This window comes from Panthera onca, chromosome A1 (assembly GCF_046562875.1).
Source record: "Panthera onca isolate mPanOnc1 chromosome A1, mPanOnc1 haplotype 2, whole genome shotgun sequence".
NCBI lineage: Eukaryota > Metazoa > Chordata > Mammalia > Carnivora > Felidae > Panthera > Panthera onca.
Window position 1 is genome coordinate 126,624,522 of NC_138339.1, and position 24,528 is coordinate 126,649,049.

The following is a 24,528-nucleotide window of genomic DNA, read 5'->3' on the forward strand; positions in this document are numbered from 1 at the left end:
AATCCTGAACCAGATATGTACTATGATTATATGTTTTCTTGAACAGTGCTTTTAATAAAGCTGATTATTGACCTGTTCCTTCATTTGTTTGATCTTAAGTACGTACCAATGATATTTCCAGGGTCTAAGAGTTTTGTCAAATTCCAGTCAATACTATTTTCCAGATGCTACAAATAAACAATCTACTAACTCATTTCTTCCCTTGGACCCTTCGCCCTTCATTCTTCTACTATCTACACTGGTTGCTATGTTAAGTCTCCTAGAGCTCTCAAGTCCTTAGATGTCCCTTCTCTTTTCTCCTGCTGGATCCCATTTCCTAGATCTCATCCTCTATTAGTTTCCTAAAGAAGGGTAAAAGGAAGGTGAATTTTCAGTCCTTGCATACATGAAAATACCTTGTCTTTTGTTCGTCGGCCGACAGATTCCAGAATAAACAACTTTTTCTCTCTTAATTTTGGGGGCACTGCTTCATTGCCTTCCAGAACCCAGAACTGCTTTGAGAAACCTAACAGTCTCACTTCCAGTCCTTTGTATATGTCCTTTCTTTTCTCTGTGGGAGCTTTTAGAATCTTCTTTTTTAATCGTGATATACCAGAATTTCACGTGTGGGTCTTTTTTTTTTTTTTTTTTGGATCTCTGACAGCACCATCACTGCCATTGTTTTTGCATTTTCCAGAGACTTTTTTTTTTTTTTTTTTACCATTCTGGGCTTATATTATCTCCATGTGAAATCCAGATAGCCTCTAAGATGGCCACCGTGGTTCCCAACTCTCAGTATTCACCCCTGCATAATCCTCTCCCTTTGAGTGTGAGTATTGTATCTGTGACTTGCTGCTAATAGAATGTGGCAAAGGTGACAGGATGTATGTGATGACACAGTATAAGAATGTAATGCCCTTCCATCAAGAAGACCCTCTCTCTCTTCTTGTCTCTGAAGTGGGCTGCCATGAATGTGAGCCACCTATGAAAAAGTGGCAAGCACATGAAGGCAGCCTCTAGTCAACAACCAGCAAGAAGAGCCCAAGAGCCCACAAGGAACTAAACCCTGCCAATAATCACACGAGCTAGGAAGCAGGTCCTTCCCCAGCTGAGCCTCACATGAAACCCACGACCTGACCAACACTTTAAATACAGTCTTGCAAAGGACCCAACTTAAGCCATGCCTGGACTCCTGGCTCATAGAAACCGAGATAGTAAATGTGTATTAAGCCCCTTAGTCTGTGTTAATTTGTTATACAGCAAAAGATAACAAATGTACCAAACTAGTATCTCAATTTATACAATTCATTCATTAAAACAAAACACGAAACTTACTGTGCATCATCTACTGAGTACAAGGTAATACTACTATTCTAAGCACTGCTGATGCAGTATAGAATGAGACAGAGGAAGTTCCTGCTTACATCAGTCAATAAATAAAAGAAAAAGCTAATTCGGCATCAAGTAGTGATGGGGGTATTTGAGCAAGGGCTGAATGAAGTAAGAAAATGTGCCATGAAAAGATGGTAGGGGAGAAGTAGAAGAAATAGAAAAAAAAAAAAAAAAAAAGTCTAGCTGCAGGGGTAGGGCAAGTCCATCGAAGAGAGGAAGTCTGAAGAGAGGTTATGTAGAAATCTAAGTGTGATAAAAGTCTCTTAAGTGTTTTGAGCAGGCACTGACATGATTTGGCATCCTCTAAAGATCACTCTGGCTGCTGTGCAGAAAACAGAATGGGTTGGAGGGAAAGAAAAGAGGCAGAGAGACCTATCAGGCACTACTTAAGATGAAAGATGAATGTGGTCTGTACTAGAAGAGTGGTATGAGAGATGGTAAGAAGGGACATTATCAAGATATATTCTGAAGGCACGCAAATAGCATTTGCTCATAGCTCAAATTCAGGACTTCGGAGAGATAAGTAAAAGAAGACGTCAGTAGTGATTACATGAATGCTTGGTGCCATTTACTTCAATAGGGAAAAATGGAGGAAGAAAGCACTTGGTGAGGGAAAAAATCAAAAGTCCTACTGAGATATAGTAAATAGGATATGTGTATGAGAGGGATCAAGTGGAGGTGTCAAGTGGGCAACTGGATACAAAAGTCTAGAACTCAAAGAAGTACACTCTGGAGTTCAAAGTGTAAGCACGAGCTTTCAGACAGTTTTATGACAAGTGAGAGCTAACAGAGCCCATAGAGGAAAAATATGGATGTAGAAAATGTCTAGGAACTGAGTCATGTGAAAACAGGAAAATAAGCCAATGAAGAGACTAAACAAAAACAGCCAATGAGGTAGGAGAATGAGAAAAGGGTAGGGTTCCAGAAGCCAAGAAAGAAACAGTTGTGAATGGGAAGGAAGGAGATCAACCATCAAATGATGTTGAGAAGGAAAGGAAGAGGAGGACTGGGAATGAGCCCTCTATCCAGAAGAAGGCATCACAAGTAATCTTCACAAGTCAAATGGTAGGGAAGAGAGACCAACTAGGGAGGGGTGTCCAGAACGAAGGGGAGGGCTAAAGTTCTGCGGAGGTAATAAAAATGGAGACTCCTATAAGAGGACTAGGGGAAAGAATGCAGGAGACTGGGGGTGAGGCGATGTAAATGAGGTCAAGACCAGCATTCTTTCTGAACTTTTATTTTAGGATGGGCAGTATCAGGACATGCTTGTGTGCTGACAGAAATAGTCTAGTAGGGAGGGGAAATATAATGCTGGGGAGACGGGGGTACCTGGAGGAACAAAGTTCTTGAATACACAAAAAGGAGTGGGATGCAGTACACACACAGAGCTCAGGTTTTAGATAAAATAGAAACATGTCACCCACAGGAAAGGCAGAGCACATATACAACTACCTCTGCCTGATTCACACACACATGACTGACTGCTTAAGGTGGACATGAATTAGAATTAGCCACTTGGGAGCTATATTATCTACATATAAAAAGCTAAATTCAAAAGCCACTATTCCTTCCGAGATTAAAATCTTTAAGAAGGAAACACAAGGCTAATATAGTCTTTTAACTACTAAATCACTGAAATGTAAATCAGCAAGAGACACGTTTGTTTAATTCTTCTTAGAGTAAAACCTACCTGGACTCTCCACTCTCTTATAGTGGTATGGGTTGATACAAACTTCCTTTTGCTTAGATCCAAAAGGAAATTCACAAATATCCAATGGCTTTAGCTCGTGATGACTCTGCAAATCAGGCCAGCGCCAAACACGACAATATATAACATGGGGTAAGCCTTTTCTGTGAGAAACCTGCAGGCGTCCATCTAAAGATCTGGGAATAGTGACACATTTGCTTGGCTGTCCTGGACTGCTCAAGGCTTTCTCCAGTTCTTCCATGGCACCCTTTTTCTTTTTTAGCTTTTTCACCAAAGCATCGACTGCCTTTTCTGCCCATTTCTCCTCTTCATCACCTTGCTTCCAGCCCAACAATCGCTTTACTGCTGGACTAGTAAAGGAGAACAAGCTGGCCATTGACGTCATTTGATATAAATCTTCAGAGACCTTCCTGCAACTCAAAGTCAGTGGCTACTCAAAGAACAGCTCACAGATGAAAAGTCATATACAGGTTCTAAGCAGAAGTTCCCATTAAAAAGGGAGGAGTGACATTTATCTTCGTAAGTGCCATAAGATTCTTTCATTGGTTCAAATCCTGAAAGAGAGAGAGGAAAAAGGGTAAGATCCCTAACTTAAATGAACACAATTAACACACATCTAAATCAATATAAGCGAAAGGTATATTGTTTTTAAATGAGAACAGAAAACCATTACAAAGCAAACAAACAAACAAACAAAAACCTAAGTCTAGAGAAAGAAATTTTCTCTAAAGTCCTGTGACCACTCACTTCCTTTCTTCATATGTGAACAAATAATTCACTGGCAATGCCAAACGATAACCAAAAGCAAAAACAGACTGCTTGCTCTACTTCCTATGTATTATCCAAAAAATAGCCTCTAAACGTTTCCTTTCCTCAGGCCAGTAAGCCCCCAAATGCCCTTCAAAACTTTTGATTCTGAAGTACTTCTCTTCACTGAAAGTCATGTCACATTATGTCAATTTTGAACATGATATGTCCTAATCTGAACAAAAGTCTTCACATAAATCTAGCTTTTCCCTAAGGTCATTACTGTCCATAAAATGTCTCACCGACTTTTAAGGTTTGGGCAAAAGCCATAGTACTACTTAAGTCCCATTATTAGGAACAAATTTTATCAAATTCTAGCTTAGTTTTTTTCTTAAGAGATAACAAGCCCTCAAATAAATCATAACACACATAATTGCCAGAAAAGTGGGAAGTATCTATTTTTAAAGCTAAGAATGCTGAGCAGATTTAAAGGGAATAAATGCAAAGTTTAACCCAGAAAAGGGCAGTTTATAATTTTATAATGCCCATTGCCTTCTGTGATTATTTTCAGCATATTAAGTTAAAGAACCTGCGCTAGGCAGATCGCCCCTCTGCACCCTTAAGAAGCTCTTGGCAATGATGACAAGAGGAAGTGATGTGCAGTGGCACCGCACTGATAAGAAGAATGGGTATAATTCCCTGTGGTCAATACACAGCCAAGTGCAGACAATGAGTAGCTGGTGAAACAGCACGAGTAATGTTTGGAAAAAGGATGTCAGTAACCAAAGATGCTTCCTTTCTTGTGCCCAACATTGCAAATAATGCCGCAGCTCTGCCTTTGACAAATTCTAGTCAACTCTACTGTCAAGACCATCCTGGATCGGGATACATCTTCCCAGAAAAGAATATGTGCGTTCAGTTAAAACCCAGGTAAATATAAATTAAAATAAAACGGAGTTAAATTCAACAAATAATTACTGACTGCTTGTTACGTGCCATGTATGGTGAACTGCCATGATGGTGCTTAAAGAAGTCACTTCCAGTATGGCTTCATCTTAAGAGCCAACATGTACTTATTGAGAACCTACTAAGTGCCAAGCATTGTTCTGGATGCTGATCAACCAGCAGTGGCTATGCAGACTCCTATGAACCAAGGTTAGGACCTGGAACCATGCGGGGAAAGGTGTACAGAAGTAGAGGGAAACTCCTGTGTGGATGAACTTCCCCAGCCCAACACAGGATCATTTTAGCCAGGTAAGCAAAACTGGCTATATTAAACTAAAGAAATAAAGCGAGAGACTGAAAGTGTATTTGTCGGTAACAGTTCACAGACTATAAAGTGTTATGCGCTAAACATAAAGAAGGGCTGAGCTCAGGTGTAGCTACCTCAAGGAAATAGGATAAAAGCCATTTGGGCCAGAGAGTAAACATAAGAAAGTAAACCAAAATATGGTTTGCTTGTCAAGACAAGAGAAATTTCAAAGGCATAGGGGACACAAACAACAAACAAAAATACGTGGGCAGACAAGAATAGAGCATTTCCTAAAATAGAGTAGACAGGTCTGGCTGGATTGAGATCTTTATTGAGTAACAGTGGAACATAATGATGAAGGCTAGACAGGGTAGTGCATGCGTGTAGAAGAGAGAATAGATGAGCAATGGAGAGGTTAAGCTGAGAAGGGGAAGACGAATGGAGAGAAACTTAAAGACCAGATACCAGATTAGTAGTGAACCAACAGAAAATGCCTAATAAATTTTAACTACTTATCTAATAGCACTATCATCATCATCATCATCATCAAGTACTAACCATATTGCGTATTTTAAAAAAGGAAAAGTTATTTATGCATGTAAACACAGAACAAAGTCTACAAGGCCACATAATTAATCACTGCATGGAATGGAGGAAAGGAAATAGAAAGGGGTCCAGTGTGATTTGTTTTATATACTTCTGTACTGTTTTAACCTTTTAACAAAGGGAATCTACTGATGCATTACTTGCACGATATCAAAATAAAAACACTAAACTAAAATTATGGTGAACAGAATTGAGTTACGAGTGCTGGCACTACAAGGAGGTAAAACTCTTGCATGCTGTGCTACAAGTCAGGAAAGGACGGTGGTTTCCCTTTCAAAGGAAGGACATTAATTAAAAGGGAATCAGAGTTTCTGCCATCCTGGTGAAGTTTTACTTCTCACTATGGGGGATTATATGGGAGAGCTCAGTGTGTGAAAATACAGCTGGTGAGATATTTAAGATGTGTACTGTGCACTGTACAGTCTGTCTGGACAGACAAAAAGGATTGAGGGCTTAGTTTCCTTCCCATTTTTCTTCCCATCATCAATCAATTCCCCTTCTCAGAGATCATCCTTCTATTTTGTCCTTCATGGCCTTCCAGAGAAAATTAACACAAACACATACACATACACACACACACACACACACACACCTCTTCATTGACATGAACTGTGGTATTCTAAAAAGAAAAAAGGTACAGAAAAACATATGAACGATATATCCTCCAGATCTTCCCAGAGCAACATAGAAAGAGCTCCCACATTCTTTCTTTTGTCAGTAACAGTTCACGGACTATAAAGTGTCTACAGTATTCTACACAGAATTCTAATATAAAAGTAACCTTCAAAGTATGTCAAACTCTGTCATACGTCTGCTCAAAAATTATTCTGTGGCTTCCCATCACACTTGGTATCCAAATTCCTTCACATCACTTTAAAGGGCCTACATGAGCTAGCCTTTGGCTTCTCCTCCAAATTCATTTCTTTCTTTGTTGTTGTTGTTATTTTTAATTTTTTTTTATTTTACACCCAAATTAGTTAGCATATAGTGTAACAATGATTTCAGGAGTCGATTCCTTAATGCCCCTTACCTATTTAGCCCACCGCTCCTCCCACAACCCCTCCAGTTGCAGATTCATTTCTTACCATTGTTCTAGCTAACTTAATCACCCTTGACTTCTTTCCATTTCTCAAGTGTTCCAAGATCATTTCTACCTCAGGACCTTTGCACTTGATGTTTTCTCCCCTGGAATTCTCCCTGATCTTATTTAACACGCTTACTCTTTCAATTAATTCAGCTACTCAAATGTCACCTCGTGAAAAAGGACTTCCCTGGCCACTTTATCTAAAATAGTATACATCACACTCCCACAGCATTCCCTAGTCCCTGATTCTACTAAATTTTCATGGTATTTATTCTAACCTGACCAAGATATCAATTTTATTTCTTTTTAGATATTTTCCCCACTGAAATGTTACTAGGCAGGTAGCTTTATCTTCCTTATCCACCATCATAGTCCCCTGGACCTAGAACAGTTATTTATTCAGTGAGTGAGCAAGCAAGTAGTGAGTGAGTGAACTAAAGAAAAGAAACTTGGAAAAAAATACATTCCTTTATAAGAGCAACTATATAAAAGTTAAAACATGGTATTTATGGATATGCACACATATGATAAGAGAATATAAGTATGAATAAAAATGATACATAACCAATCTCAGGACACTGAGTACTGGGTACCACTGGTGAAAGAAGGATGAAGAATGGAAAAGCTTAAGCTGTGTTCTTTTAAAATCAGATTTTAAAAAAACCTGGCAAGTAACCAGATATGTTATTTTCTCTCCTGTTTTCTATGTTTAAATATGTCATAACTCAAAACATTAACTATTTTTAATTTTTAAAAAGTAGTATGATGAAAACAGAAAATGACCAGATTCAGTCCTTTATAAGACAGAAGACCATGAGCAAGTATCATTCTTTCCAAGTCTACTAACTTATCTGTACAAAAAGGTAGATGGTTCCTAAGTCACTGAAATGTTTAAGTAAAAAAATATGTGTGTACATATGTGTACACACAGCACACATACAATAAATGCTTTATAAACTCCAAAGTGCTATTTAAACATGAATTATGGTCATTAGCATTCAAAGGAAGAGTCAAGACTTAAAAAAACCTAATGTACCCACCACTGTACCACTATACACACTTTCTGATCCAGCACAAATTCCTGTACTTTTGCCCATCAGTGTCCAAGAGAAATCTCTGTCATCCTTAATGATAAGCTCAAGTCCACCCCCCTTTGTGAAGAATTCCTTCACCACCCTACTCTAAAAAGGCTATGGTCATTGAATATTTATCATAAAAACTAATTAATAAGACAGTGACAAGGGGGCTCCTGGGTGGCTGAGTCGGGTGAGCGTCTTGATCTCAAGTTTCGTGAGTTTGAGCCCCGTGTCAGGCTCTGAGCTGAAGGTGAGGACCCTGCCTCCTTGGGATTCTCTCTCTCCCTCTCTATCTGCCTCTCTCCAACTTGCACCCACCTTCTCAAGATCAGGAAGTTTAAAAAAAAAAAAAGCGACAAGAACTATCTTAACTTCCCAAATGGAGTACAAAATCCTTCCAGGAGGAAGTCTTCAGGACTTGGCACCATTCCGTGCATCGTATCACATACTAAGGGAGTGTTTAATGAATGGTCATTGATTTTTCTATCAACTATACCTTGAAATCAAAGATAACTTCAAATTTTGAACCAGGTGACTAAGATAATGATAACCCCATTAGCAGAATCAAGGACACTCAGAAGGTAGTTTAGTCAGTAGAGAAGAACGTGAACTCTATCAGAAAAAGTCATAACTGGACATATAGGTTGAGCAAGGAAAAGATGAGAAAGAGATTTAAGATTTTCTACAAAGAACTGAAACAGTAATATAAAATAGGTTTTCAACAGAGGGAAAAGAGCAACACATTAACACAGCCATATTAGGGAACATTCACTGGTAGGGAAGAGGAAAAAGTTACCGACGAAGTATTGTTAAAAGGAGGAGATTAAAATTACATACAACAGTACTGCAGAATATCAAACACAAAGCGAAGTTTAAAGAGAATGTGAACAAAGAAAAGGCCAATGACTGGTGAATGAGGATATCATTAGTTCAACTTCAAGAGACTGATTTCAGGAAAAAAAAAAACGGGTGTCAGATTCCAAAAACTTAAGACTCAGTATTAGTGTTTTCTTAAAACGAGAAATGGGAAAGGAGTAGGGACAAATCATGTATTCAACTCTAAAAATGGAATGACTAAAAATTTCAGAAACCTTTCATGCTATTCTTTCTAAAAATATTTTGTAACTTTGCAACATGCAGAAGTGATATGTGCAACTAATTCAAGTACTCATTATCTAAGTCTCACCTTACAAAGTCATCATAAGAATTTACTGGTGTTTAAACAAAAGAACTGATCAGGCATTTCACATAATACCACAATGGCCATTAGATGGTAAAATGGACTCAACATTGTTATCAGAAACAATTTTTTTTTTAAAGAAAACAGTGAAATATCACTCCACATTACACATAAATCCCGATGACCCAGCAATTCCATCCCTAGGTATATATAACTAACAGAAACAAGTGCTAGCGCCACCAAAAGGCAAACACATGTTCACAACAACTTTATCTGTAATAGTCCCAAATTGGAAATAACCCAAATATCCATCAATAGTGGACTGGGTCAATAAACCATAGTAACAAATTCATCAAACAGAATACTTCACAGCAACAACAAAGAGCTAACACATGAAAAACATGGATAAGTCACTCATAAAATATTGAAGAAGTCAGATACAAGAGATTACACATTTTATCATTCCTTCTCAGAAAAAGGCAAAACTAACCTACATCATCAGAGGCAAGAAGGGTTAACTAAGTGGGGACAAGACAGAGTCTTCTGGGGAGATAGAAATATTCTACATCTTGATGTGGGTGATGATGACATAGATGTACACATATGTAAATGTTCAATAAGTTATATACCTGAGATTTATAAAATAATCTTTACAAAAATTTGTTTGTGAACTGATCACTTACAAAATTAGTTCCCATTCACTAACACTTCCCTTACCATAATGGCTTACAAGCCACCAGTGAAAGTACAAAGTTTGCAAAATACTCTAAAATTTTACAAAGTTTATTAAAATAACGGCCAACAATGTAGGGTCGGGGATTTAATTTTACCCTACCATTCCCCAACCCCAAGCAAGTAAGTTAGTCTGTTAACTGTTTCACGGATGCTGACGAAGGACATGGGTCTCCAGATTCAGAGACAAAGGACTTTAACACTCATGGACAGACAGCAAGCAGCATAAGCATCAGATTTGCAGTTCCCTTCGCCTCCAAGAGACCCGCAGGAGTGATGTGATATTGCCAAGATGGATGGTACGTCTGCAGTGGGTTTACACTAATAGGGAACAATGAGCTGAAAGAATTCACCATGTTTACACTTACAGTAAGCAAGCCTATCTTAGTGGAGAGAGAACAACTTCACTGACAAAGGATTAAGAGCGATCCTTAGTAAAATCAGTGTGTATTTTTTATGCATATTTTCACAAAAAACACAAAAAAGCTCTTCATGTTAGTAGCACGCATGACAAACATAACGATGCCTTATCATGCTAAATTATCTTGTGAGAAAAATTAAGCCTATCCATCAAACTTGATCCATTCTTTGCTCATCATAAGAATACATGTTTACAACTGTAACTTAATGTTTTTCCCAAGTTTTAATTTTTGAAGATGAAGTCCCAATCAGACCTTTTATTCACAATTTAGTATAAAATACAGATCTAATTTTAAATGGTTTCATTTTAAATGGGTTTCTTTAGAGCCAATTATCGTTAGTTCAGGAAGACCTAAATGTAGCATAAGCTTTTCTTAATGACTTAGTTATCCTTACAAAGCTCTCCATTGCTGTGCTGTGCTGGAAATTCTCTGTACAAAGCATGGAACATGGGCTGCAATGTTAATGACTGAAGCGACAACAGGGCATGAATGATCTTAAGAAGTTACCTACAGAGGTAGACTTTTGTGGGGCATTTGGCTTTCTTAAAAAGAATATAGCTATTTCAAGGAATCCAACAGCTTCCTTTCTACAAAATCAATTGCTAAAGCAAAAACATTAATATTCCTTTGATGATGATGATGATAATAATAAAAAACCACTAACATTTATCGAACACTATGTTAACACTGTTAAGGACGTTACTCTGAGAGACAAAAAAAAATCATTAAAATCTCGCAATAGCCATATCAGGTAAATTCCACTATTCTCATTTTACAGATGAGAGAACAAGGAAAGAGAAATTAAAAGTAACTTGCTTATTTATATAGATTAGAAATAGAGCCAAGAATTGAAACTTGGCAGGCTGGCTCCAGAACTCACGCTCCTCAACACTGTACACATGGTACCCTAAAAAGAAAAGTCTCCCACCAAAGAATATTCTTTCCTTAAAGACCTTCTCTACTGTTCTCCCTATCTCTGACTTCTCTAAAATACTCAAAGTGTTGTTATCACAACATTATATAGTTTCAGAGACCAAGGATAATCTTGTTCAATATGCTCACTTTCAAAGTGATTCTTTATACCACTTAACATACTTCATTAACCTCTTTATCTACTTCAACCCATTCTTCTCTCAATTGAACAAAATGAGTCAATATGTATGAAAGACTAGTGTTTATTACTATTATAATAAAATTATAAAAATAAAATTTATATTTTATTAAAATTTAATTAAAAATTTATATTCATTATGGTAGCCTTACTCCAAAGCCTTTTTATTTCATTAGGACATTTTTGCCACACTAATCACTAGAACACATAATTTTAACAGCCTAAATCTCACTCATTCACTTCATTAATATTTAACATTTAGGTTTCTAAATAAAATTGTTTTACTGGGATCAAAATTGCTGTACTGTACCCGTATGATAAATTTTCTCCTGTAAACTATTCTGTAAAAATCTATCAGATTCAAGACAATACCTTGATCCACACAAATAAAACTATCAGTGCTTTGGATACAGCAATAGATTTATTTTACTATCTCAAGTCCTTCGTTATGAAAAGAATTTCTCACTACATACACAAAAAACAAAATAAGATATTATACTTTTTTCTAGTATGCATATATTAGCATCTGTAATATGAACCCCAAATAAACATTCAATCCTTTGAAAATCAGGGTATGACTAGGTTTTCTAGTAAACAAAATGTAGAATTTTGAATCTGTTCATGAAAAGTTGGTTCAATTTTTCACACCTCTTTTGCTTTTCACTAAGTAAAATGAATTCACAAACACGGAGAACACCAATTTCAGCTCAGTCAGCTGTGCATAACCATCCATAATACCTTCCTATAGTATCTCTAAACTTATCCTAGTAATAGAGGAAAGTCCCCAAAGCTATACTGAATAACTTCAGTCTTCAGAGGTTACATATTGCTAGGCAATTAATCTGGTTCTCTGTGCTCCCGTTCTACAATGCCTTCAGAGTCTACTGAGGCACAAACAGACATAACCAGTGCTAATCTTAATCTCAGACTCACGGTCTTATTTACACAACACACATTCACTGAGAGCACCTAAAAAGGGCAAACCACTAAGCAAGAAACTAAAAGGCTAAAAAAGATAAATCAAGTCCAGACTAAAACTTTAAAGAATTACAAATTGATAAGCTATGAAAATATGCCCATACCTCTCTGCAATACACAATGGAGAATGGCAGATGCCCTAAGGGTGTAGAAGGTGCTACAATAAATTAAGGGGATGGCCCTTTGGGCACAGGGGAAGGGAGACAAGAACCACCAAGTAGCTTTATCAGAGGCATAAAAATAATTGTGAGTAAAGACACAAAATCTGAGTTTTCATCCACCAGGATGAGAAAATAATTCAGTTTGCTAGAACTGAGGTGGTAAAACTAAAGAACTGGCTAGAAATATACAATAAAATAAGGCTAATCTACACAACGGATAACGATATATGCATTGTAACACATAAAAACACCAGATCTAAAAAGTCTAATAAACTTGGGTTCAAATTCTGGATTTAACATTTACACCTAAACCTCTATTTTTTCCTATTTTGTATAATAAATATCAGTTCTGAGAATTAAATGAGATACCCACTTAACTCAGTGCCTGGCATGGCACATTCTCAGTAAAGGAGAACTCCAGTTACTACTGTTGCAATAATCATGAACATTTCTGAGATCAGGCTGAGGATTTTAAATATATAGCTGAGCTACTTTATTTCAATGAATATACGAAGCCATCTACTTAAGATGTACCATTATTTTATTAACCTTGAAGGAAGAACAGGTTGCAAATTAAACTATCACACAGTGCTTTCTTACCGCTTAAAATTTTTCTTCACAGTATCAGTCTCTGCCCTCAGACTGCAGGTCTGAAGAGTGTCCCCGTACTACCCCAGTATTGTCATTCAAGCCATGGACATCCCTCCTGCAAATTCTGATACTTGCCTGATCTTCCCAAAGGGTGTAAATGAAAGAAATGATAGCAACATAAACAGAAAGGCAGAGTTTATGCACCTGCAAGGACAACTGCAACACAAATGTCACCCAGCTAAAACCAATACTCAAATGCCATTGATTATAAGACATCTCCCAATTTCAGAGATGTTCATTCCTCATAGTGTCTCGTTGCTTACCTCTGTGCTCTCCTCTAAGTAAAAAGGAAAATGCATTTCACAGCCCAGATATATGAGACAGTGTTCTACACGAAAACCTGGCTTCTAAGCAGATTCTATTTGTGCCTCCCATCTTCATCCTGGGCCAGTGATCACATTAAAGCTACCCTAATGTACACCAGTGGGAATAATACATATTTGCTACTATTTTTTAAAGGTGAGATAATTAACTCCTAGGAAAACAAGGAGACTTCAAGGAACTGAAATCATGGAATTACTTTCTTTTGCAATAAACATTCATAAGAAGCTATTTCAAATTTGTAACATTTAATGTTTAACATCTTTTACATTTTAACCTTTATTTACAAATATTAAAGCCTTATTTCAATAGCATAATCAGGGAGAGAAGACAAATTCTGTTTTCTCTTTTTTGCTCTGAGGTTGTACTATACCAAACTTTTACAACTGTAAGTGTCAAAATGAGCCTTTTCCTTAGAAGTCAAGTCTTATGACAGTAATGCATAGTGGGCTAACCAAGTAAAACAAACCAAAAAATACAAATTAAACTGAACAGTACCCAAAATATTCCTTTCAGGGATTTTCTATTTCTAGCTTTAAAGCCAGAGAATGTCCCCAAATCTAAAATCCTGTTAGGAAATACCTGTGACAACCTGTGTAAGTTGAGCCAGTTAATTTCCATCAATATTGCAGTTTGAGTAAATGTAACTAAATCTGGTGATCAAACACTGTGAAACTTAGATCTATTTAGGGGGATCATAAATAAAACAGAAAGAAAGAGGAATTATTCCAACATAACTGGAAAACAGGAGAGAAAGAAGGTAAAAAGATATATTTGTGAATAAGAATGCTGAAGAAAAAATTAACTAGGCTGCAAATGGCTAGTGACAAAAAGTGGAAGGCTTCGCCAGTATACAAAACATCTTAGCTCTGCCTAGCTCTGGGTCCTTCCCCCACCACATACATTGCAGGGAAGTGGATAAAAGTCTTAAGGATGAGGCAAGGATAACAGCACATCATTTCTGCACATATTTTGGGAATGCTTATCACAAGCTCAAAAGAGGAAGATGACAATCTATAAATCACAATACAGTTGTTAATAAAGAACAAGAATAAGAAAAACCAAGTATTATTAAGCCAAATGAGGCAGGAAGAGGACAATTAGTTTGTGAAGCAAAAGGGAAAGGCCCCCGAATGAATGCCAAACAGGGAAAGAATGAATACAGGGCTACAGCCCGGCTGCTAGAAGGAACCCTATGTGCAGTGTAGAGTTCTAAGCAGAAAAACACATCCAAAGAGGAATTTCGAGAAGTCAAAAATGGCAACAGCACATGACTAAGTAAGAGACTTAATTCAGGAGGCAGAGAGTAGATGGAATATATGGTAGAAATCCAACTATGACAGGAAGACACTCCAGCACAGTGGTACACAGACCAGGACAGGGATGGCAGTAGAGACAAAAATGAAGTGATGTGATGGGCATTACAAATAAAACATCAACAGGATTTGGTAACTACCCAGAAGAGACCAAGGGCAAACAAGAAAGGTAACGGTTTAAAAGCTGAAAAATAAAGACATCACTTACCTAAAAAGGACAATTCTAGATCTAGCCAAGAGGAGGCTGTGGAGGGCCAGGAGGAAGTAAGCACAGATACACGTCCCGGCAATAGTGAAACTAAAGCTCAAGAGAAGAGGGATGTGTAGATTTGGAGGACCATAGCAACAGAAGGGAGAGCTGACTCTGAGAGGGCAGGTTTCATTTACTCAAAACCGGCTGAGTATCTAATAAGCCAAAAAGTCAGGCTGAAAAGACACTATCTGTAGTATCAAAGATCTTAAAAAGTAATGGAAAGAAGAGAAGGTATTGTGAACAGCTTCATATGCTGGTTCGTACACCACTTCATTTTCTTCTAGACTTACTTTCGTATGATAACCAAGAAAGATGAGCCATTAAAATAAAATTAAAAATATGTACAGCAAGCAGAGAAGGCCAGTAACTGAGCAGACAGGAATGTGTGCTACTTCTTATATCAGAACTTGGTGGGACTTGAGAAAATAACTATGACCTATTACCTACCACACCTTGGAAGTTTATAGTCTACCTCTGTTTATGAAGACCTGACTGGATGACTTTTTCATTACAGTGGGTTTTTTTTTTTTTATTTCTTGGAGAAATGACTCCTCCCCAGAGCTAAAAAACAAAAACAAAAACAAACAGGTAACAGTAAGATTGAGAAATCCCTGTGTGTTAAGTTCCCTGAAATTCTTCTGCAAACTTTCAATTAATAATGCAGAGTACCTTGGAAATACAAAGAAAAAGCAGTGGTACCTCAGAGATATACAGAGAACATTATACACATTATAAAATTAAGAAATATCATGCATTACAGAAGAATCTAGCATATTACAAAACACACACACACACACATTAATTCTATTTCAGCTCAAGCATCCCTTCTTCAGGAAGCCTTCCCAGATGGTGGTGCACAGACGAAACACCCCTCTTAAACACTCTTACTGCATCACATAACTCTACTTTGTAGCACTTAACACACTATATTTTTACATTTATCTGTCCAACTCCGTAAGAGTACAAATTCTGCAGGAATGTATATTAGAGGAACCATACCTATTTTCACTCATCACTGTAAGCCCGGTGATACACATGCTCAAGAAATATTTGTTTAATAAATGAAAGAGAATGAGCACAAAAAGCTTTTGAAAGGGCCTTAGCTGAAGGGGTAGTGTACTTCTCACTTTCTGCTTCATACAATTCTTTACTTCTTAAAACAAACATACTTCCAATATAGTCAGGGGAAAAAACAAATTTGAAAACCAAAGTGCAGGGGCGCCTGGGTGGCGCAGTCGGTTAAGCATCCGACTTCAGCCAGGTCACGATCTCGCGGTTCGTGAGTTCGAGCCCCGCGTCAGGCTCTGGGCTGATGGCTCGGAGCCTGGAGCCTGTTTCCGATTCTGTGTCTCCCTCTCTCTCTGCCCCTCCCCCGTTCATGCTCTGTCTCTCTCTGTCCCAAAAATAAATAAAAAACGTTGAAAAAAAAAAAATTAAAAAAAAAAGAAAACCAAAGTGCAGCTATACCTCAGCCATATTAAAATCCTTACTAAAGAGAGGACTTATATGTCAAGAGACATTCATATTTCAAAAAAATTATCTCCAACAGATCTATCTAGGACTATTCAAATTTGGAAGCTGAAATTTAAGAAAAATCAATGAGAAACTAGGGGCAAACACTTCCTGCTCTCAAAAAATATTAGTAAGAATTCGTCTTTCAAAGGAATTTATCTTCCTATACTGGAATGTCTTTTGTACCTCCGAGATTTTACAAAGGCCATTCTCTGCCCAAACCACTCTCCTCAAGCCCCAACCACTAATTTCCAAGCTCTCTTGGCATTCAGACTTCAGCTTCAGTGTCATCCCAGAGACCTTCCCTGATCACCTCATAATCCTATATAAAGTAGGTTTTCCCCAATCCCTCATCTAATACCATGTTCATTTCCTTCAGTGTATAAATCAATTTGTAAGTGTTTGCTGACTTACATGATTTTTATCTCTCTCACCAGAGAATAATCTTTAAGAAACAATACTAAGCATATTCAGAGCACCTTTGAAATTTATTCAATTCATTCAGAAGGATATTTTCTGAGGTAGCATTCCAGGAGCTGGGAATATACACATGAATAAAGTGACCCAAAATGCTTGTCCTCGGTAGATTACACTCCAGAGGAGGGAGACAGACAAAGGCAATAAATTAGCAATACTGTAGTTTGTTTGGGGAAAAGTGCTAGGGAGAAAAATAGAGCAGAGGAAGGTGAATGGTAAGTGTGGTGGGAGAGGTGTGATTTTAAATAGGGCAGCTGAGGTGGGCCTCACTTAAGCAGACACCAAAGGAATCAAAACATGAAGGAAACAGGAGCAAGACAGGCAGACATCTGGGGGAAATCATGGCAGGCAAATGCAATAGGCAATGCAAAGATCTCAAGGTGGGAGCACGTCCGGCACATTCTGAGAACTGCCAAGACCAAGGTAGCATGAGAATAAAGTGAACGAGGAAGGGAAAATAATGAATGGGGTTCAGTAGGTGAGAGACCCAGATTGGACATCCTGCATATAAGGGCAATGGCTTTTACTGTAACTCAAATGAGGACCCATTTGAGAGCTCTGAGTGGAGACAGAACATTTTCTGACAAACATTAAAGAACTAACTACTCTGGCTCATGTGTTGAGAATAAACAGCAAGGGTAAAAGTGGAAGACCAGTTCAGAGTTGCAGTAAGCTAGGTGAGAGATGATAATGGCCTAGATCAGAGTGATGGCAGTTCAGTGGGGAGTAGACAACTTCACATGCATTTTAGGGAATAGTAGGTTTCCTGATAGAAGAGATAAGGGGAATGTGAGAACACAGGCATCAACAATGATTCCAAGGTGTCAGCCCTGACAACTGGAAGAACAGGATTTGTCATCAACTGATTTGGGGGAAAACTGATAACAAAGCTAAAGGAAGATCAGGAGTTACATTTTACATACATTAAATGTATAAATAAAATGTTATTAAGCTTCACCAGGCTTCCATTTCAAATGAAATCATATTAATATGAAAACCCAAAGATCCTGTTCTTACCTCAAGATACCTAAGTAGGACCTCCTGACCAACTCCCAGAAGATATACACAAACCACCCTCCAAACTCATCCCTAGACACACACACACACACACACACACACACACACACGGTTCGTGCCCAGACTTGACAAAACAATTCACAGAAACAGCTCCTTCACTTTCTGCTCCAACACCTCTCCAACTGCTTCAATCCAAAGTAAAAGGCAAGTGACCAATCCAAAACTTTCATCCAACACTGTTAGCCAAAACAAAATCTCCTGAGCACATCAACCCATGCAAATAAATGCCCATACAGTTGGGTCACAACCCACCATGATCTCAGCCAAACCTGTACAAAAGAATTACAGATGGGGGTCCTAAGGAAACGCATTTCTCATAACCATCCCACAAAATTCAGATTCGTTAAGTTTGAGATTAGAACCCTACCTCCCACCATTTCAACAAGAGTCTTAGGTTTTACAGCAGGTCTGAGAAACAAGGTCCTTAGAAACATGTAAAGAAGTCACTTGCAAAGGTAACTGTTTTTGTGGCTGGTGGGGGTAAAGCTCTAAAAATATCTTACCCTTATGGCTCTAACATCAATAGTAGTCACCATGTATCAGCACCACCAGTGTCAAACCAATCCTAGATCCAGACATACAATTACTAAAACACGTAAGCCACATCCCTGGCTGCAGGCAGAGAAGAGAAACAAACCAGGACCAAGTTTGCCCACAAGCTTGCTTGCTTTCTTTCTTTCTTTAAATTTTTTTTAATGTTTATTTATTTTTGAGAGAGAGAGAGAGAGACAGAGCATGAGCGGGGGAGGAGCAGAGAGAGAGGGAGACACAGAATCCGAAGCAGACTCCAGGCTCCTAGCTGTCAGCACAGAGACCGACGTGGGGCTCAAACTCACGGACCGTGAGATCATGACCCAAGCCGAAGTTGGACGCTTAAACGACTGAGCCACGCAGGCACCCCTCCCACAAGCTTTCTTGATTCAGAAATCCTACTATTCTTTATGGGAACATATATGAGGAAGAGGGGATACAACCACATGGGCACCAAAATAACTTTCCTAGAGAAACATTTAAATCACTACTTTTCCAAATCGTGGCTCTCAATTTCCAAAGATATCAAAAATTCTCACGGTGGATTTCAAAGCCAGTCAGGAGCTGAACTCATGTTCCCTGACACTTCTCACAGATTATCTTGCACAGTCTCTCTTTGTGCCCACACAAGTCTCTACGTTTTTATCTCCCACATCCAGACTTTTGTTTCCCAGTTTTTAATCACTCTTTAAACTTCACCTGCTCCTCTAAGTCCTCTAATTAAGCAGAGCCTGATCTAGATGTATACTCACCCCCACAGAGCCTGCAAGATTTCCTCTATTACTACCAGATGTGTTTGAGTATACTTGCACAGGCCTGTAGGCACAGGAATAGACACAGAGCTGGTCAATCATTATGGTGCTTTCCTTTAAATTATAAAATCGTCAAGGGATACCAAATCATTACATTACCAAATGTGTCTCTGGAGCACCAAGCACTAACCTGAGTACACAACGCTTTAGGAGGATGGTCTCCACATACCTCACGTGCACCCCAGAGTTCAAGTCACCTACTCAGAAGAAAAAGGAGCAAATATGGCTCTGGATACCTTTTCAGCTGTTGTCATCATTCATTTAATGTACACTCAGCTCCAAAGAGTGGAAATGGAAATGGTCAGTGAGTTAAGTAGGTACTCACTTAAGTGGGCAGATAGAGGTGAATAAGGGGGAAAAAAACAAAAGACTAGCTCTGAAATATTTCCACAGTACCCGCTTTTCCCGGGAACACAGAAACCAGAATAACTAGATCTCAAGTTATACAGCCCACCAGATAGGATGCAAGGCAGATCCTGACACATCATGAAAACAAAACTGAACAAAACAAAACTTGCCTTGAAAGCACCAGCCATATTCTGAGATCATAGTTAAATGGGCAAAGCGTAAGGCACTTCTCAGGACTCCAGGTGCTAAGCTCAGAGAAAAGTGGGATGGTGACACTAGCTTCTTTTCTTACTGTTATTTTCAGCAGTAACAAAGTAACACATATATATGGAAATCAAAAGGGGAAATCCAGTTCAAATCAGACAACAGATCAAACCATTGTCAGATTTTCAGAGTATACTGCTCTGTAAATTGGATGAACATTACAGAGACTAGTACACCAGAGAATTCAAAAGCAAAACCTGTTCACAAAATGTACTTTAACAACTAGCTTCCAAAAGTGAATTTCAATTTTAGTCTTGCCCATACAGAACTGTCTGATAAATAATTCTTTCTTCTAAAATACTGTCACAACCAAGTCAGGAATATCACAGTAAAAGCAGGAAGAAAAGTCACTGAAACCACCTCCCTCCTAAGATGGGGCCAAAAATGTCTCCATCTAGCTGCCCAAGGCAAACACAAAAAAACAAACAAAAAAAATATTGAAGAGCTGGAAACTAGGTGACTGTGAAAAACCTACTAACTCTGTAATTGTCCCATCTTTCAAACAATAAAAATGTTAGAATGTAAACGTGATGTACGAAAATGGGAAATTAACTGGTCCTGACAACAATCAATTCTTCAAAACGAACTGTGTATCTTAACCTTCCAACTAGTACACATACTTCTCGGATTCAGAGTTCTAGATAACGACAATAAACTAGATAATCTAACACTAAAAATTTCAATTACTGTTATTCTATTAGGTTTGGAAGTGGAAAAACAAGGTGTGAAAAGACATGGATAGGCTTCCTGGGGTCGTGCACCATCTTCTTTGGTGGGAAAGCATCCTATCTCCCTGCAGTCTTCCTGGGTCCTAGCCTTCCAGATAACTCTCCTCTCCAGAATAATCAGACTGGTGGAGTTACAAATCATCTCTCAGGCTGCAACTGTCCTTTATAAAAGGAAATCTTCAATGTCTTTGACCTTGAGTCAAGTGGCACACCCATCAGATATAAGACACTGGTAACATGTGAAGAAATAAACTATTGTGGCTTCTTCTTTGTGATTAGTATGGAACATACACACACAAAGAGGGAGACACGTGGGGCGCCTGGGTGGCTCAGTAGCTTAGGCATCCGACTTGGGCTCAGGTTATGATCTGGTGCTTTGCAGGTTTGAGCCCCACGTCGGGCTCTGTGCTGACAGCTCAGAGCCTGGAGTCCACTTCGGATTCTGTGTCTCCCTCTCTCTCTGCCCCTCCCCAACTCATTCTCTTCTCTCTCTAAATAAACATTAAAAAAAAAAAAAGAAAGAAAAATTTAAAAAAAGAGAAATGAACACAGACCCTCCAGAAGTAAAGAGAACAGGGAAAAATGATAAACCAAAGGAATAAAGGCGGCTATATCCTAAAGTACACTCAAGCAGACTCTGAAATTTATCCAAATGTGTGGCTCACTGCCTAAACCAACATATACATCTGGTAATAATAAACACTGATAAGTCATAAACAAAAAGGGCTTTCTTAATTCACACACTCTACAAACTACTGGTAAGATTAAAATTTACATAAAGCACTATCAAACAGTATGTAAAATAGATTTTTTAAGATAGCATTAGTATTTCAATTTACATTACTAATAAGTGAAAAACTGGTATTTTACTGTTTGGTCTTCAAAAACAGAGAATCCAGTATCTTTGATTTGACCAAGTTACAAATCTGTTTTCAGTAGACAGAGAAAACACACTGCCTCTGTTTAACGCAAAGGACAAAAAAGATCATCACTGCAAATCATAATGTTTGGGTTCATGATGAAAACAGGAAACAGACAGGCTGCCCAGGTATAATTATGGTTATAGTGTAATGTGCCTTCAGGTTCAGCCAAGAATTAAAACTCAGTGAAGAGTAAGCAGAATTTACTTGCCTCTACCTTGCTACAGAAGGCAACTTTTAATAATACTTTCAGCAACATGTTACATAACTAACAGTAAACAACATCTGATTCAAACCTCATTAGTAACAACATTCTGTCACTGTCTCCCACTGAAATTAATAGCTGACTTTGCCAGAGGGGAAAGAAATGCAGCACGTATCAATCTACCCATTTCTGTGGCGCCTACTGAGGTGAACCAGACGAGTAGATAATACCAGCAAATCTGCACGTATTCTACAAAAATATTTTATTCTTTTTTCAGTCCACTGCTGACTTTCCTTTTTACCACACTGTATCATATGGATGCATTTAAAATCTAAGAGTAAAGTCAGTTGAGAATGTTCACCTAACATTTATTGCCGATTTCAGCTATTTCAAACCTGAAAGGAATGGAAGGATAAATAATGAATGAAATTTTGTAACAAAGGTACAGGGTAACAGTCATGAGATAAAAACACCCATGTCAAAAAGAAAGGCACACTGACCAAGGGTTCTGCAATAGAGAGGGAAAATAGATCTACAAACAAACAAAACAAAAATTAAAATTTAAAACTCTAAAACGTATTATGCACCACTTTTGTGAAGGTGAAATTTTGGTAAATTGTCTCTTATGATGTGTGCATTCTTGTCATCTTGGGGTTCCCCACAGAGGGAAAAAATAGTTACCAAAGAAGGAGTAAAAGAAAAAAAAGAAAGTTGTACAAATCTGTAAAATAATCCCTTAGTTACTGACTCTGGAACACACTAATTTCACAACAGTATCCTGATCAATACCAAACTGTCACACTGTGTCTAAGAACTGTTTTGCCTACAAGGGCCACTTCCACATTGACACCTTGCAGAAATCTTAGAACTCCTTTCAATTAAAATTGAAAACTAACTTGCTCGGGGCAATTCGGGTCCTCTTAAGGAAATTCAAGCGCTCTATTTAAAAAGAACTTAAATAATTTTTAAAACAACAACCCAAGCATCCTTTACTCTCAACTTCTGTGAGGCCAAGCCACGACCTCCACCTACCCGGCCTCTGTTGCTAGATAAGAGCACTTTAGGCAGTGCTAGGCAACAGGCATGATGTGACAAACCCAACCAGACTTCAAAACTTTTTCCACAGAAAGATAAGGTAAACAAGATATACTTAGCACCACACCCATTTAAACGCACAAGCAGCCAGGAATGTTCCCCCCTCCCCGCCCCCCCCCCACCACCCCAACAACTCTAGACCTCCAGCTGGTCAGGAAACAATGTCTCTGCAATCAAGATAGCGATCTGGCCCAGGGTGTTCAGGCATTCCTCACCTCCAGGCTGGCCTACAGCTCCATTCTCCAATGCCATCAAAACCAGAATTGGAACATTTTGTTAGGAATCGGGCAAACGTCCAAATACCCGGACTATCCTCGCCCCAGTTCTTTTTTGCAACCAAAATCTGTTTTGGCTACTGAGCATGCTCCGACTTAAGACAGGCGCCACATGGGAGTTTTCAAAGCTTAGGCTCCAAACTCCACGTAATAACAGCAGCTGAAAGGGGAAGAGAGGAAAACGGGCGGGGGAGGGGGAGAGCCCGGAATATGAATTTGAGTACTGATATTAAAGTGAAAGACCGAGCAGAGGCTGAATGTGCAAACAGGCACGGCTTGGCGTTCTCCTTGCAGCAATGCAGAAGTTAACACGAAGGGGAAGGAATCTTTGCAATGGTGAAAACTGGCACGGCAACGGGCAGAAACCATGTCTAACTACCAGCTGAGTGCAGTAGCAGGTCACAAGTGCCCAGAGTGTAATTCCCACCGATAAGCGTGGATCCTTATCTTTGAAACACAAAGCGACGGCGGCACGGATTCATCAAGCCATTGGACAGCTTTGCAGGGTAGCAAGCAGACCGGACGGCTCGACCGAGCACGGCGATCCTACCAGGGGTGTGACTGAGGGTGGTGCTTAGATGAGGTAGAACAAACCGCTCCTCTGGACACAAGCAGCGCCGGGATTCCCCCCCCCCTCCCGCCCCCACCGCTCCTCCTCCGCCTCGAGGGCGTCCCGAGCGCCTCCCTCCACAGTCCGGGCGGCTACGGCGGCGCAGGAACAAGGCCAGCCACGGGACGCCCCCGGCCGCTGTACGGCCTCCGCAGCGGGACGGGCCGCCCCATCCCCGGCCGCCCGAACCTCTGCAGGCCGGGAGTTGGCCTACCTCTCCCGCCCCGCAGGCCCGGGCGGTTTCCGTTCCGCCCGCGGCCCAGCGCCCCCACCTCGGCCGGAGTCCAGCCACTCGGGCCTGAGGGCGAGCTGCGTCGCGGAAGAAGCTGCAGCCCCCGGCCCGGCTCGCCCGCTCGCCCGCCCTGGGCCCCACACTCACTCACCCGCCGGCTGGACGCACTCCCCCGGCGCCGTCGCTGCGCTTTCCCTCAGTGCAACTTTATTAGCAGCTCGGCCGCGAGACACGCGCACGGCGCCCGCTCGCCCAGGACCCGGATGAGGGAGGGAAGGAGCCGGGGAGGACGCCGCTGGGGTCCGCGCATGCGCGTCAGGGGTCGAGTGACCGCTGCGGTGCCCGAGGGAAGGAAGCCTCCGCGCCTGGCTCCGCGCGGCCAAGTCCAGCTTCCGATCCGCCGGAGGCTCTCGCGGCAATGGCCAGCCCCCGAGTGGGAGTCTGTCAGCTCCCACCACCACAACGGCCACTAG

The 24,528-nt window shown here is 39.7% G+C and overlaps 1 protein-coding gene across 1 annotated transcript in view; it reads right to left on the reverse strand.

Moving 5' to 3' along the window:
- Nucleotides 1–24,317, reverse strand: part of SMAD5 (SMAD family member 5) — a 48,825-nt gene extending 24,508 nt beyond the window's left edge. Inside the window, exons 1-2 of the mRNA XM_060636078.3 lie at nt 24,207–24,317; nt 3,062–3,633 (exon numbers count right to left, since the gene is read on the reverse strand). Of these exons, the coding sequence (XP_060492061.1) occupies nt 3,062–3,464 (403 nt within the window). The 5' untranslated portion in view covers nt 3,465–3,633; nt 24,207–24,317. The remainder of the gene's footprint in view (nt 1–3,061; nt 3,634–24,206) is intronic.
- Between the last annotated feature and the right edge of the window lie 211 nt (nt 24,318–24,528).